Source organism: Acartia tonsa, chromosome 12 (assembly GCF_053477335.1).
Source record: "Acartia tonsa isolate MP-2025a chromosome 12, ASM5347733v1, whole genome shotgun sequence".
NCBI lineage: Eukaryota > Metazoa > Arthropoda > Copepoda > Calanoida > Acartiidae > Acartia > Acartia tonsa.
In genome coordinates, this window is record NC_137271.1 from 25,262,210 (window position 1) to 25,276,146 (window position 13,937).

Consider the following 13,937-nt stretch of genomic DNA (forward strand, 5'->3'; position numbering starts at 1 on the left):
TTTTTTTTAAGTTCTCGCAATTTATGCCTACAAAAGTTTACCAGCCTTTTAGATGAATAATTTGGTGATAACTTATTTTAAAAGATCAAACAGCAGCTGGAGAAATTATTATGATGTTCCCAAACAAATGCTTAATCAAGTCAGGTAAGAAAGTTGTGCTGTTTATTACACTAGTCCCCAAAGTTATAAAATAACGTTTTCTTTTTCGGCTTAACAACTAGGGGAACTTTTATTAATTTGATTGATTGATTCATTAAGTTTTGTGTCTAAATATTTCAACCACTAATGGTTAATGTACAGAAGAGGGAATTTTGTTTATCATCTTTAGGGATTTACATCAATTTATCGTCCATTGTCCTTTTCCTATATATCCCTGCTCAAGTTTAATTTTCCTTGATAAGCTGTCTAGGTTAAGTATCACTCAGCCATAAGAGCGACACCCTTTCATTACACGACCTTTGTTTATACCTGTTTATACCTTCTCGATTATGCTTATTATCTGTTTAACAGCTGTTGAAAGATTCTCCCCCTTTTTACTCATTATCACGCAGAAAAAAATGTTGGTAAATCTTAGACACTGCTAGTTTTTCAACCATCAAAGAAGATTTATTTCTCTATAAATATTTATTCCAACGAATAAATGAACGTGTTTAAAAAAACAATTCAATTCTTACCCCCTCTCATCTCTCAATGTTTGGATTCTAATTTCCGTGACCTATTGTTAGTTTTAAACATTGTTTATCAATAAAAGTACAAACTTGAAAAAATTTAACTCCTTTTTCAAGAGTTTTCTCGACTACTTACAAAGAATTTGATTACAACAATCTCAAATTACGCAAATTCTCAGATTGTCTGTGAAATAGTAAACAAAATACCTTATATAACCAATCACATCTATTTCAAAGTTTAGAAAGAACTTTAGAAAAATGTTTCTAAACGTGAGCGGTCCAATGCAATGTTTTAACCTTGACGCATAGTATGCATATTTTTTTCTCGTTTTTTTCTGGGTTATTTTCATTTTAATATTAAAATTAATGGGTAGGTAGGTACATATGGAAAATGAAATTGTAGGTATATCATATTAAACGTAACTTTTCTAAATCTAAGAATATCTGTCCATTTAATTGAAACATTACTATAAGACTTCTCTAAGTAATACGAATAGTAGCAACTATTAAAATTATAACCAAGAAGTCCGTTTCATTAATTTTTGAGTTTGTAACTCATGATTTTATCTTTATCCCATTATTTGATTTATTTATTTTAATGCAGGGGTGTATATTCTTCACGGGATCCACTGATAAGGTGGGGGGTGGGGGAATGAAAAAATAAATAGAATTTGTATTAAAGTTTAAACAATTTGATAGAGAGAGATAGGAAAAGAATAGCTGGTTTTTACTCAAACTTTTCAAAATAATTGACTTTACTGAGGAAGTTTTTTAATTAAGGTAAAGGATAATCGATTTTACCAAAATTATTATTTAAGGAATTACATACCGTCAAGTATTGCCGACTATTGGAGTGGAAATTTTGGATTTGGGTCCAACACACTAGGGACCTGCTACTTTCAACCTCCTAAGAAATCAAAGGTGAGAAAATTTTTGCGTGCATAGTAAGTTTATTTTTCGAGAAATGTTAAAGTACCAAAGTATAAGATATTTGTTTTGTATAAATAATGACAATTTTATAGTTAATTGAACATTTAAAATATGTTTTTAAGTTTCAAAGTTCATTATGTAGTATTTCATCATATAAAAAAAACTTTGTACTCTTTTGTTTGCTTTATCATGTAGTTTTTGTCATATGAAAATAATTGTTTTTACATTTCATATCCTAATGATTTCAAAAATGTATTTTTCCAATAATTTTAAGGTATAAGGTCCCAAAGTATTGCAAGCCAATAGGTAAAATTTTGATTCTATAACTTTGGGGACTAGTATAACTTACGTCCCTCCCTTATTTTTCATATATAATATATTTTATTAGGGTACGACGGAAAAATCCCCTCCTCCTGAAAGTTGTCCCTCGTATATGGTTGATGCAAACAATTACAGGTTAGTATTAAATTAATTTCCAGTATGTCTGCAAAACCGATTAATATCCGCTGGATTAGAACCGGTTCTCAGCCATTCTGAAAAGTCATGCATAGGGTCGGATTATAGAAATTTCCCACTAATATTAAAATAAAAAAATCATAAAATGAGTTCAATTTTTTTAGTCTGGACCTTTGGTTTCTCTGGGCTAACAAAACTCGTTTAAATCTTAAAATTTTTAATTTTAATGTTCGCGGAAAGCTGACTAATATATAGATATTATTTGAATTTAGTATGTACAACCAGTACGTATATGATGTGACAACAAGAAGTCAGCAACCAGTGAACGTTGTTCAGAACAAGGTAAATTAGATTTCCAGTTTTAGGCTTCGAAATCGATTAATATCCGGTGGATTTAACCGGTTCTTAGCAATACTGAAAAATCATGTATAGCATGTAATTACAGACAATTTTCCATGAATATTGAAATAAAATTCATAAACTTAATACCTACTAGTTTTGTTTACCCGAGCTTTCAGTTTTAATCTTAAAAGGGGGGGGGGGGTGATTAATGCAACCATCTCGTAATCAATGTATAAATGGCACTTAGAATTCGAATTTCGATCTGAAATTTTGCATCAGTAATCCTTGATTTCCCTAAATTGAACAAAAAGTTGAAAAAGTCGCGGCTAACGGCTCAGCCGTTTAACCGTTTTTGGCTATTTTTAGGGCAAATTTGTCATCAATTACGTAGGAATCAACTTTTTGAAACATATTTTTGCTTTAAATCATATGAAATGATACAAAAAAACATTTTTTAGATTTCTAGTACCAGCAACTACCGGCTAGAACCGTTTGAAAACGTGTTGGAGCGGTAAAGAGTATTATGTGGAGATAGGTTTCGTGATTGATATGTCTTTAAAATACCCCAAAAATGGCTAAACGGCTGAGTCGCCAGCCGTTAGACGATACTTTTCCAACTTTTTGTTCGTTTTAGGGAAAATAGACCTACTAAGGATTACTCATGCAAAATTTCAGATAGAAATTCGAATTCTAAGTGCCATTTATACATTGATTACGAGATGGTTGCATTAAACCCCCCCTCCCCCCCTTTTTTTCATGTTAAAATCCGCGGAGAGCTCTATATTACAAGATGCGAATAATAACTGATATTTAAATGTCTCTTCTCTGCATCCCTGTTTTTTCACAAAATAAAGTTGTAGGAAAAGGGGATATACACCACTCTACAAACTTTTTACCTGTAAATGAAAAGCTAATGAAATAAGAAAGATTAGGTGTTTGAAAAAAATTATTCTGCAGCTAAAATTGACTTTTCTGCCTCGGAAGATTGTTGGTTTCTTTTTGATGAACTAGCATGTCCTTGTTAATGAAATAATAATTTTCATTTCTCCAATTTTTTCTTGTTTAACCTGGAACTATTATAATTATTACAAACACTTGACAAAAATTGTGCTGATCATATCTCATTCATTAGTTTAAGGAAATCCAAATGAAAATTTTTTACTTGTCTGTAATCCTAAAAATAGGATTTAATTCTTGTTGATATATCTTTTCATTTTCTTGTGTTTTTTAACTTTAAAATTTTTTGTAGAGTATTTGTACTTGTGTTACTAACCGATAGGTTATTACACAAGGTCAAATAGTAAAGTTAGTCGATAACTTTTTCGCTAGTAAAAAATAGTTATTTTTTACCAAACAAAATTAATAACAAAGGTATATGTTAAAGGATAGGTGTTTTTTTTAGTCGCAGAAAAGTAAGATAATTTTATTCTTTATAAATATCCTTTTATAGGATATTTCCCTCGTTTATCCTCAAAAATTTTTTTTTTTTCAGGGAAATGTGATATTCGACGCAAGCATACCACCGCCGTTTTCAATGAAACAGCCTTCTCACCAACCACCCCAGTCGTCGTATCCGGACAAAACCTGTCCGAAAACACAATCGGAAGCTTTTACTTCTACTGTTGGCCCGAGCAAGTCATCTGGTCCGCGTGTTATTGGTTTTGGTGGATGTAGCAAAAGTTTTGTTCCGAAAACTCCCAGTGGTTACTTCATTAAGGCATGTTTTTATATTATTTATGCTATTATTAGGGATAAGGGATGGGAAACGTGGCAAAATATTATTCAATACCTATTTCTTTATTTTTAAGGCGCACTAGTTAGTAAATATGAACAATGATAAAATAGCTATTTAATAAATGCAAAAAATAAGTAGGTACCCATAGAACAGAATTCAGGTAGAAGATTTATCCTAGCTTTAAATATAATATGAACTAAAAAAAACAATATGTTGGTGGCTTTAAGTAAAATCAGGTATGATGGTCATTTCTTCCCCCCCCCCCCCTCCACTTAAAAAAAGTTTTTGATGTTGAGGTAAAATCTGAGGGATGCCAAAATCGTATTTTTCTTTTAAAAATTTTGAGGGGGTTTACTTCACCCCCGAATTCGTATTGGGAAGAAAACACTATGATAAAGGCTTTCCTCCTAATTGTGCTCAAAGAAGTACATCTATCGAAATATATATATATATATTAAATTACTGTAGATGCGTATCTATAAGCAAAGCAATATCTAATGTAACCTCCTTTAGGGCGCCGAAGCAACAGCTTGCAACAACTCCTGGTGGGGCTACACACAACAACAACAACAGTTCAACTATCCATTTCCACATCAACAGTGGCAGGTAATTTAGAAATACGCAAACAAACAAAAAAATGTAATTGTTCATTTTTTTTAGACAGCGTGACGTACGGACGGGTCATTTAATTTTTAGAAATATGTACTTTGTGATTTCTTTCAAGTTTCAATACCCTATTACCTAAAAAGTGCTAAATTTAGAAATACTATTTGAACAGTTTGTTTTACTTAGTTCAATTTTCTACAAATCCTTATTTATTTTAGAGCAAATGAGTTTTCTTATATAGGCAAAAAGTTATATTCTCGCTCTGGTGACAAGATTTACCCTATTACATAAATAGATAAGGTTTTTTTTTAGTCTGAAGCTTAAGATCTCAATTACTACTGAAAACATATTGGGTTCTTATATTAGGTGAGCTTCACTTAGCTCCAGTGATGGTTTTAGGCTATTTTATTTTCAGTTTTAAAGTTTATGGAAGGTTTTAAGGTATTTTTCTAATACCTCTAGTACCTGCATTTATTGTATAAAGAAAAAAAAAGTTGTCTGTCCGTTAAGATCACACAAACGTCTGAAATAATTCAGAGCTGGATCTTTAAATCATTTTAGTGGTGAGCCAGATTGGGGTGAGCCAACTTTCCATTAATGAGAGCACAGTATTTTATGAAATGCCGCGCTGTGATTGGCTGAAATTCGGCTCACCCCGATCTGGCTCACCACTAAAATGATTTAAAGATCCAGCTGAGTTCTCCGTTTAAAGGAGCTTTATATATTTCTTGGGCAGGCTTTTAGTCACATTTTTTGCTTAAAATTAAGGATATGTTGGAGTGAAGCCGCTAGAAAGTGATTATCAAATCTTTTTGGTTCTTTTTATTTTATCTAGTGCTTTGTATTATATTTATGAGTTACATAAAGATACTTTTTCTACACAACAAAACTTTAAATTTCTAATGAAAAACTCTTGCTTACGTCTTGTAAATTAGAAACTGAATATTTTACCTCGAGAAATTCTTGCAAAATGTTTAATTTAAATTATGAATGAAAAATGATTAATGGTCACAAAATTACTTAGCACTTTAGATTATATAGAGGAGAATAATACTGGTAATAATTGGGAATATGCATCCAGAGGCGTGAACAGGATTTTTTGCGCGAAAATCTGACACCCCCCCCCTCCCCCCTAAGCTCATCCTCTACCTAATAAACATACTCAATAGTAAAAAGGTGGTAACTATCGGTCCAGCAATGGTTTGCGAGATCTTGAGCTACATGTATACACACACAAATGTCTGTCCGTCTGAAGCTTAAGATCTCAGTAACCACTGAACCGATCGGATTCTACTCTTCAGGGTATAAACCTATTGGTCCTGTGGTGGTGTTAAGCTTTTTTCTTGGGGGGTGGTACACCCCCAACCTCCCAAAAATGAAAATTTAAACCCCCCCCCCCCAAAAAAAAAAAAAATTCTGGGGAAACTACTTCAAAATAAAGGGGAGCAACTAAAATACCTACTCAGGTATTTTTTTAAAATTACCTCTTAGGGCAAAGCCCCTAGAGGCTGGGGGCGAAGCCGCTAGTTACTTTATATAGAGAAAATGCTAATTTAGCATTCTAATTTAGATTGGTGGCGGTGAACATATGTTTTGGGATCCGGCTTGGGTTGCTGACACTATGTTGGATACTGCTACGGATATTCTGGTAGAATATATTCGTCAAGAAACTGATCCAAATTCCAGGTAATAAATGTGGTACATCTGCCATTTTTAAAGTCATTTGTCGTATTTTTGTATTATTGATCATGCTGGAATGGGTAATAAAATATTTAGAATTTTGTTATGATACTTGGCATGTGTAATCTTTGGATGGTCTATTTTACATAAATTGAACAAAAAGTTGGGAAAGTATTGGCTGGATGCTCAGTTTGATATCATTTAACATGAAATAAATATGTATCAAAAAGTTGATTCCTATGTAAAAAAAAAATGATGGATTTGCCCTAAAAATACCCCAAAAAAAACGGCTAAGCCGCCAGCCATTACTTGTCGAACTTTTTGTTTAATTCAGGGAAAATAGACCTTCCAAGGATCACTCTTGCCAAGTTTCACAACGAAATTCGGATTCTAAGTGCCTTTTGATTACGAGATGGATGCATTAAAAAAAAAACTTTGCATACCTATTCCCGTAGGTATGTAATATGCATTATTACAAAAATGCGATTTATAGTCTTGTCTTATTTTAAGCGAAATTTAAAAAAAAAAATGTTGGATTACTTATGCATTACGAGTCGATTATATTGTGCTGCATATTTCAGTATTATTTTTTTACAGAAATACATACATTTGTCTCAACCATGACACTTTGGTTGAGCTTGACTTCCGAATTAGCGGGAAGTTCACGAGATCAGTTGGCGAACATACAAACCCCCAATACCAGGAACCATCAAGTTTCAACAGCAGGTTTGAATATAGATTTATTGATGAAATTATTTCAAAGACCTGAAATTACAATATCAATTAGTTCATAATTCCAGTTATTTATAACCACGTAATCTTATTTGCTTTTTTAAAAATCATTTTTCTCTACGGTAAAAATCTTTGGAAACTTTGGCTTTAAAGGAAAATTATTTGGTTTAATAAATCATTGTTAAATGCAACAATAAGGCACATAAAAATTACTAAAACATATATTAAACATAATTAAGTTTCATGCTTAGCTGGCTAAAGCCTTTTTTTTAAAAACTACATATAATCGTCCTATACACCATACTTCTTAATCAAATTAACAAATTCTACCTGAAGCTCTTATGGTTTCAAATCCCTGATATACTAGGGTCGTTCACACACAATGAGACCAATGATAGGCCCAATTTTGTTCTCCGAAATCTTCACACTCTCATATCTCATTCAAAAGTGGAAAACGTGGGCGCATATAAACAATCCATGCTGCGTCACATTATGAAGGGAAAGCCAAAAAAGACGACATTTGCGCTTAGTTTTAGGATTAATGATAAGGAATTAATTTCGTACTTGATAAACACAAAGCTTCCTCGAAAAGAGGTTAAGACACACCCCCCGTTTGAAAGTCAAATTAACTTCCTTAACGAGATTCAAGGTTTTTTTGCGCTGAGCACTAGCAACATTTCTCACTAAACTCAACTCACCATAATCACATGAGAATGGCCACATCCCGAAAACGTGACAATTTTGCTCCTAACTAAATGAAACCCCGTGAAATGCATACACAATATTATACTCCTCACTAGGACTCATAATACCTCACATTTTAGGATAGAAGGATGGGGATTGGTTTGTACCATACAACATTCCATGCACATGACAATCACAAGATCACATACACAAATCCTAAAATGGATAATCCTATTAATCATGATGTTGTAAATATAACAACTATACTAAATAATAATCATTTCATAATCAATAGGTAATAAATCATTAATAATAAATCAATAAGTACCTACGAAATCAGGTTGAAATGTAAATGTAAACAAATAATGGTAAAAATAAAACGAAATAAATCTTATACAAGAAAATTAAGATTTATAGGTACTTAAAACTAAATATGTTAAGCATCAAAAAGAGTAGTAAGAAAAAATTTCTCAAAATCCTTGGGCAGAAAGTTTTTCAAACCTAATGAATAAGAACTGTAATATCTTAATCAACAATAAAACTTTTTAATACTTAAAGAATAGCAAAATATAATATCTTCGTTAGAATTTTCATCGGAATTATAAAAAAAATACCAATTTTTCTTTGTAAAAATTATGAGACTTAAAATATGAATTTTCAATCATTCCTTGATCTGAATAAAAAATGTTTACTTGATTGAAATTCATATATAATTTTAAAAAAAATCTGCTAAACAAAATACTTGATTTTTTTTTCTTAGAATAAATATCGAATCACGCAACCTCGACACATTTATTCCTTTTTGTCAAACTTTTCAGGTAAGTTTTATAATGAATTGTACTTTTGAAAAGAAATTAAACTCAATAAAATTAAATTTGAGCATATGAAATAGAATAAACTTTAATCGCATTTCTTTTGATTCTTATTTTAGGCATAAAAATAGGCATATGAAAAATGTGGCTTTTTTTACTAAAAAAATCTCAATTTCCATAAAATAAGAATCAATTGTTAATCATAATTTTTAATAACCGCTTTTATTTTAATATCTGCGATAAAATGAAGGAAAGGTTAATTTAAAATATGCATAGTTTATCTTAAATTAATTCTGTGATATTCATATAAATAATAATCAATAATTTAATAATATCATACATCGTGTTCATTATTATAAATGCTTATCTCATAGAAAATAGAGTTTATATTTAAACATGAACGAAAATATATGTACCTAGGAAATAATTGCTATAAATACTTTCTCAAGGTTTAAAATTGTCCGAAGTCGCTAGGTACATATATTACTACGAATCTCTGCTCTCGGAATGAAGAAAATCTTTACGCGTGGATTATTAGGAATCCTTGCCTCCGGAGTGAAAGAAAAAACTTTATTTGCTTACAAATTAAAACAAATATCTTGATTTTTTGCGATAATCTTTTTAAAATAATAATAAGAAATATTTTAAACATTATCATAATAATTTTACATGTTGTGTTCTTTACTTTAATGCATTATCTCATACGAGAATCTGAGAAATAACATTTTTTAAGCAAACGTGAACCATGAAAAAAAAATACCTCGAAAAATAATTCTTAAAAAATCTATTTTTCTCAATCTAAAAAAATCTGCAAATCATTTGGTAGTTAATACACACAAACTTTTGCTTTTCAAAATCATACTTAAAGAAACAAAATCTTTTAAAATCTGCTTTAAAAGTCTAAACAATTTTGTAGAATTTTTGTGCTTAAATATGAACAATAAAATTAGTTGAATAATGAATACTTATTCTTTGCAGAACCTTTTTAGGTTCCCTTCACAAGCTTAATATATAACTTGTAATATTTTTTCTTTAAAGATCATTTTCACATAAATAGTTTGTGTTGTAGATTAGATATGTGTGGTTTGAAATTTTTCAATGACTTTCTGGCGGCAACACCCGCCATATTTCCACTCGCCATTTGCAGGCCTCTTACCCTGTATCAGGCGGCAAGGTTGGCAGCAGCCAAGTCGATTCTTGATTCATGACAGCACCAGGGCAAGTAATAAAAGTGTGACTGTCATAAAACTTAGAATCATCTACCGGCTTTTGTCCGGCCGGAACCGAAACTCCCGTCGGCTCTTGTCCAGCTGGAACCAAAACTCTGATCGGCTCTTGTCCAGCCGGAACCGAAACTCCCGTCGGCTCTTGTCCGGCTGGAACCGAATCATTCAGCGGCTCAATACCCGCCGTAACAATATTCTCAACGGCTACAGTATCGTTACCAATATCATCAGGAATAACTGCAGCACAACTAACATCATTATCAATAGCAGCTACGGCAGACCCAACCGGCTCATTATCAACAGCTACGGCAGTACCAACCGGCTCATTATCAACAGCTACGGCAGTACCAACCGGTTCATTATCAACAGCTACGGCAGTACCAACCGGCTCATTATCAACAGCTACGGCAGTACCAACCGGTTCATTATCCACCGCTACGGCAGCTTTATATGCAGATTTCTGCTGACCAGCTCCATAGTCAGCACTTGTACAGATAAAACCGCTACCAAAAATGGTTCGCCACAACATAGACTGGCCCACTTTCTGGTAGGTTGATGGAAACACGTCAGGATGTGTATTTCCAATGATGATATCTAAGCCTCCACTAATATATGTAAATCTTTCTGGCGGCATCTTAAATATTTTGGCGGCGGTTTCCGGATGGACCGAGCGCATCTCGTTGCCACCTCCGAGGTTAGGCATAACAGCTGCCTCAAATTCTCTCAAGTTACCATCCCTGTCCTTCAGATAGAACACCACATTGCGGCAGGATGATTCACTACCGTCAGCAACAGAAATGTTTGTATATCTGCCGGTAGATTTCAGCTTCAACTTGTGGGACATCTTCTCAGATATAAGTGGTAGACTCGCACCAGTATCAAACATGACGGCGGCATGGCAGGCGCCGCCGCCAGGTGCTACAACTGGAACTATTTGCAGCAGGAAGGTACAGGTGCTAGGCGCAGAACTTGATTTGTAGACTGTATTCACACTAGCACTAGCCTCATGCAACATACGACTATGATAACCGTCGCAATTATTGGTGCCACAGACACCAAGCTTATCCGATTTATTACAATTGTCAGCAGCATGACCATCACACAAGCAGAGTTCACACAACTTATTCTGCTGGACAACTTTTTTTCGGTCAACAACATCCATCTTCTTAAATGTGGGACAACGGAAAATAGGATGTTTATCCTCGCAATTTTCAACAGGACATGCACTGTTCCACTGGGACGCCTTGTCCTTTCCAGCCTTTCCATTCTCATTGTCACTGCGGCCAGACACTTGCGCGGCGGCAGCTCTATCACGATTTCTCTTGCCGGCGCCATTGTCATAGGACATATCACCGGCCAACATGGCACCCCTGGTCCTCTCCAGCAGTTCTACAATCTTCTGGATGTTTGGTTGGTTCATGCTACCTAGCTCCATCATAATTTTGTCTCTCAAATTTTCAGGGCACTTGTCTTTAAAAATATGAATAAGAGTTAAGTGATTGTAATCCTTAGCTGCAGAACCAACGATGGCTTCTACCTCCTGCATCATGCTCTTGAAGGTAGCAATTGCGCTAACCACGTCCACAGGTTTATCCACAGGTTTCATCTTGTTCAACTTAGTTAAAATCCTCATGAACCGGCGAGTGTTTGATAAAAACATCTGATCAAGAAACGCCCATTGTTCATTATGATCTCTAATCGCTGACACTTGCTTGCGTAGTTCCGGGTTGGTTATCACCTTCTCCATACACAACATCAGACTTAACCTCTGGTCAGCAAATCCATAACCAGAGCATAGATCCTTAAAGACCTGTTTAAAGTTTGGGTAATCCGTGTCAGTACCGTCGAACGACGGCAACAAACTGTTGTCCCAGCGCCCATACTGCGGGTTGGAACTCCGAATATCCACGGCAGACATACTTCTGGAGAGAATGGCAGGTGTCCCACTCTCATCCAAATTAGATGAACGACGTTCCATCTCTCTAAGCCTTCGGTACATATCACGTACTTCTTGGCGCAACTCCATGGAAATTTTAAGCACTCCCATGTCCATCTTCACCTTCTCAATGACGTCGAGGTTCCTGGCGACAGTGCTTGACCTCGCGTCGTCTGAATCATTGTCAAGCCAGTACAGAATTTTTGTACACTGCTCCAACGACGCATAAACTTTATCTGCAACAGTTTTCTGCTCACTAGCTTCATCCAAATCACGCTTGAACTCGCGCAGCTCACTAGTATCCACGGCAGGTTTTAGACTTTTTATTAGGTCAGATTGGTCCTTGACCTCACTAAAAATGTCACGAATTGATTTTAAATTCACATTTTCACATGAACTAAAACTTTGGCAGGCTTTTAGATTTTCATAAAACACTTTTATCTGTTCGTCAAACACCTCTAGCCTTTCATTGCCAATAGCGATAGCTCGCTCAATTTTCTGCTTTTTAGTGAGCACCATATTGATTCACTAGGTAATTATTTCACAGAAAAATTGTCAATGTTTTTTTTTTCATCAATACACTATATGCTATTGATTTATTGAAGAATGCTAACGCCTATTCTTCAGATTCTTTGGAGAATGCTAATGCCTATTCCTCAGAACCATTTGAAATTGCTTGTGCAGCGCCTTCAACCATCAGGTTATTTGAAATTCGCTTGTGCAGCTCCTTCAAACTCCATTCCTTTGAAATTGCTTGTGCAGCTCTTTCTTTTTTGCATCAATAATCTAGATGCTATTGATCTCTTGATGAATGCTAACGCCTATTCATCAGATACTTTGAAATTGTCTCAACCATGACACTTTGGTTGAGCTTGACTTCCGAATTAGCGGGAAGTTCACGAGATCAGTTGGCGAACATACAAACCCCCAATACCAGGAACCATCAAGTTTCAACAGCAGGTTTGAATATAGATTTATTGATGAAATTATTTCAAAGACCTGAAATTACAATATCAATTAGTTCATAATTCCAGTTATTTATAACCACGTAATCTTATTTGCTTTTTTAAAAATCATTTTTCTCTACGGTAAAAATCTTTGGAAACTTTGGCTTTAAAGGAAAATTATTTGGTTTAATAAATCATTGTTAAATGCAACAATAAGGCACATAAAAATTACTAAAACATATATTAAACATAATTAAGTTTCATGCTTAGCTGGCTAAAGCCTTTTTTTTAAAAACTACATATAATCGTCCTATACACCATACTTCTTAATCAAATTAACAAATTCTACCTGAAGCTCTTATGGTTTCAAATCCCTGATATACTAGGGTCGTTCACACACAATGAGACCAATGATAGGCCCAATTTTGTTCTCCGAAATCTTCACACTCTCATATCTCATTCAAAAGTGGAAAACGTGGGCGCATATAAACAATCCATGCTGCGTCACATTATGAAGGGAAAGCCAAAAAAGACGACATTTGCGCTTAGTTTTAGGATTAATGATAAGGAATTAATTTCGTACTTGATAAACACAAAGCTTCCTCGAAAAGAGGTTAAGACAACATTAGATACCTATTGTTTTAAATAAATAAAATATTATTATACCCAGGTACCTGAATATTTTTTTAATGAAAACATGCGTCATCTGCCATAAAATTTGATGCTATGTTTATTTATTATTTTATTTTAGTGATATGAGTTCCAAGAAATCAAATCTAAATCCTGATGCAAAAGAATTTATTCCCAAACATCTGATGGCGCATTTTGTCAACAATCAGGTATTACAGTTTTATTATTTTTTAATACTTTCGGCTACGTACCTAGATATACTTGAAGTGGGGGAAGGGAAGTCCCCCCCCCCCCCTCCCATTTTCAACTTAAGTTATTATAAGAAAAAGTAAAATTAATTTCTTTATTTGTAAGAGTAGGGGATTCTATTTCTCTTCGGGCGATGTCCCATCCCCAATCACCAACAAAAATGCTAAAAACTACTGCAGGATCAGTATCTTTATATCCTGTAGTGTAGAGCCCAATCGGTTCAGCGGTAAATGAGACCCTAAAACAGACATTGCTCTACTTTCTATTATACATATGACAACTTCATTTAATGTTAATTTTAATA

The 13,937-nt window shown here is 33.9% G+C and overlaps 1 protein-coding gene across 1 annotated transcript in view; it reads left to right on the forward strand.

Moving 5' to 3' along the window:
• LOC145334556 (uncharacterized) overlaps nucleotides 1-13,937 on the forward strand; it is a 31,574-nt gene continuing 17,637 nt past the window's right edge. Inside the window, exons 1-8 of the mRNA XM_080180031.1 lie at nucleotides 1-144; nucleotides 1,487-1,589; nucleotides 1,987-2,054; nucleotides 2,327-2,396; nucleotides 3,889-4,113; nucleotides 4,645-4,737; nucleotides 6,308-6,423; nucleotides 13,506-13,593. Of these exons, the coding sequence (XP_080036157.1) occupies nucleotides 53-144; nucleotides 1,487-1,589; nucleotides 1,987-2,054; nucleotides 2,327-2,396; nucleotides 3,889-4,113; nucleotides 4,645-4,737; nucleotides 6,308-6,423; nucleotides 13,506-13,593 (855 nt within the window). The 5' untranslated portion in view covers nucleotides 1-52. The remainder of the gene's footprint in view (nucleotides 145-1,486; nucleotides 1,590-1,986; nucleotides 2,055-2,326; nucleotides 2,397-3,888; nucleotides 4,114-4,644; nucleotides 4,738-6,307; nucleotides 6,424-13,505; nucleotides 13,594-13,937) is intronic.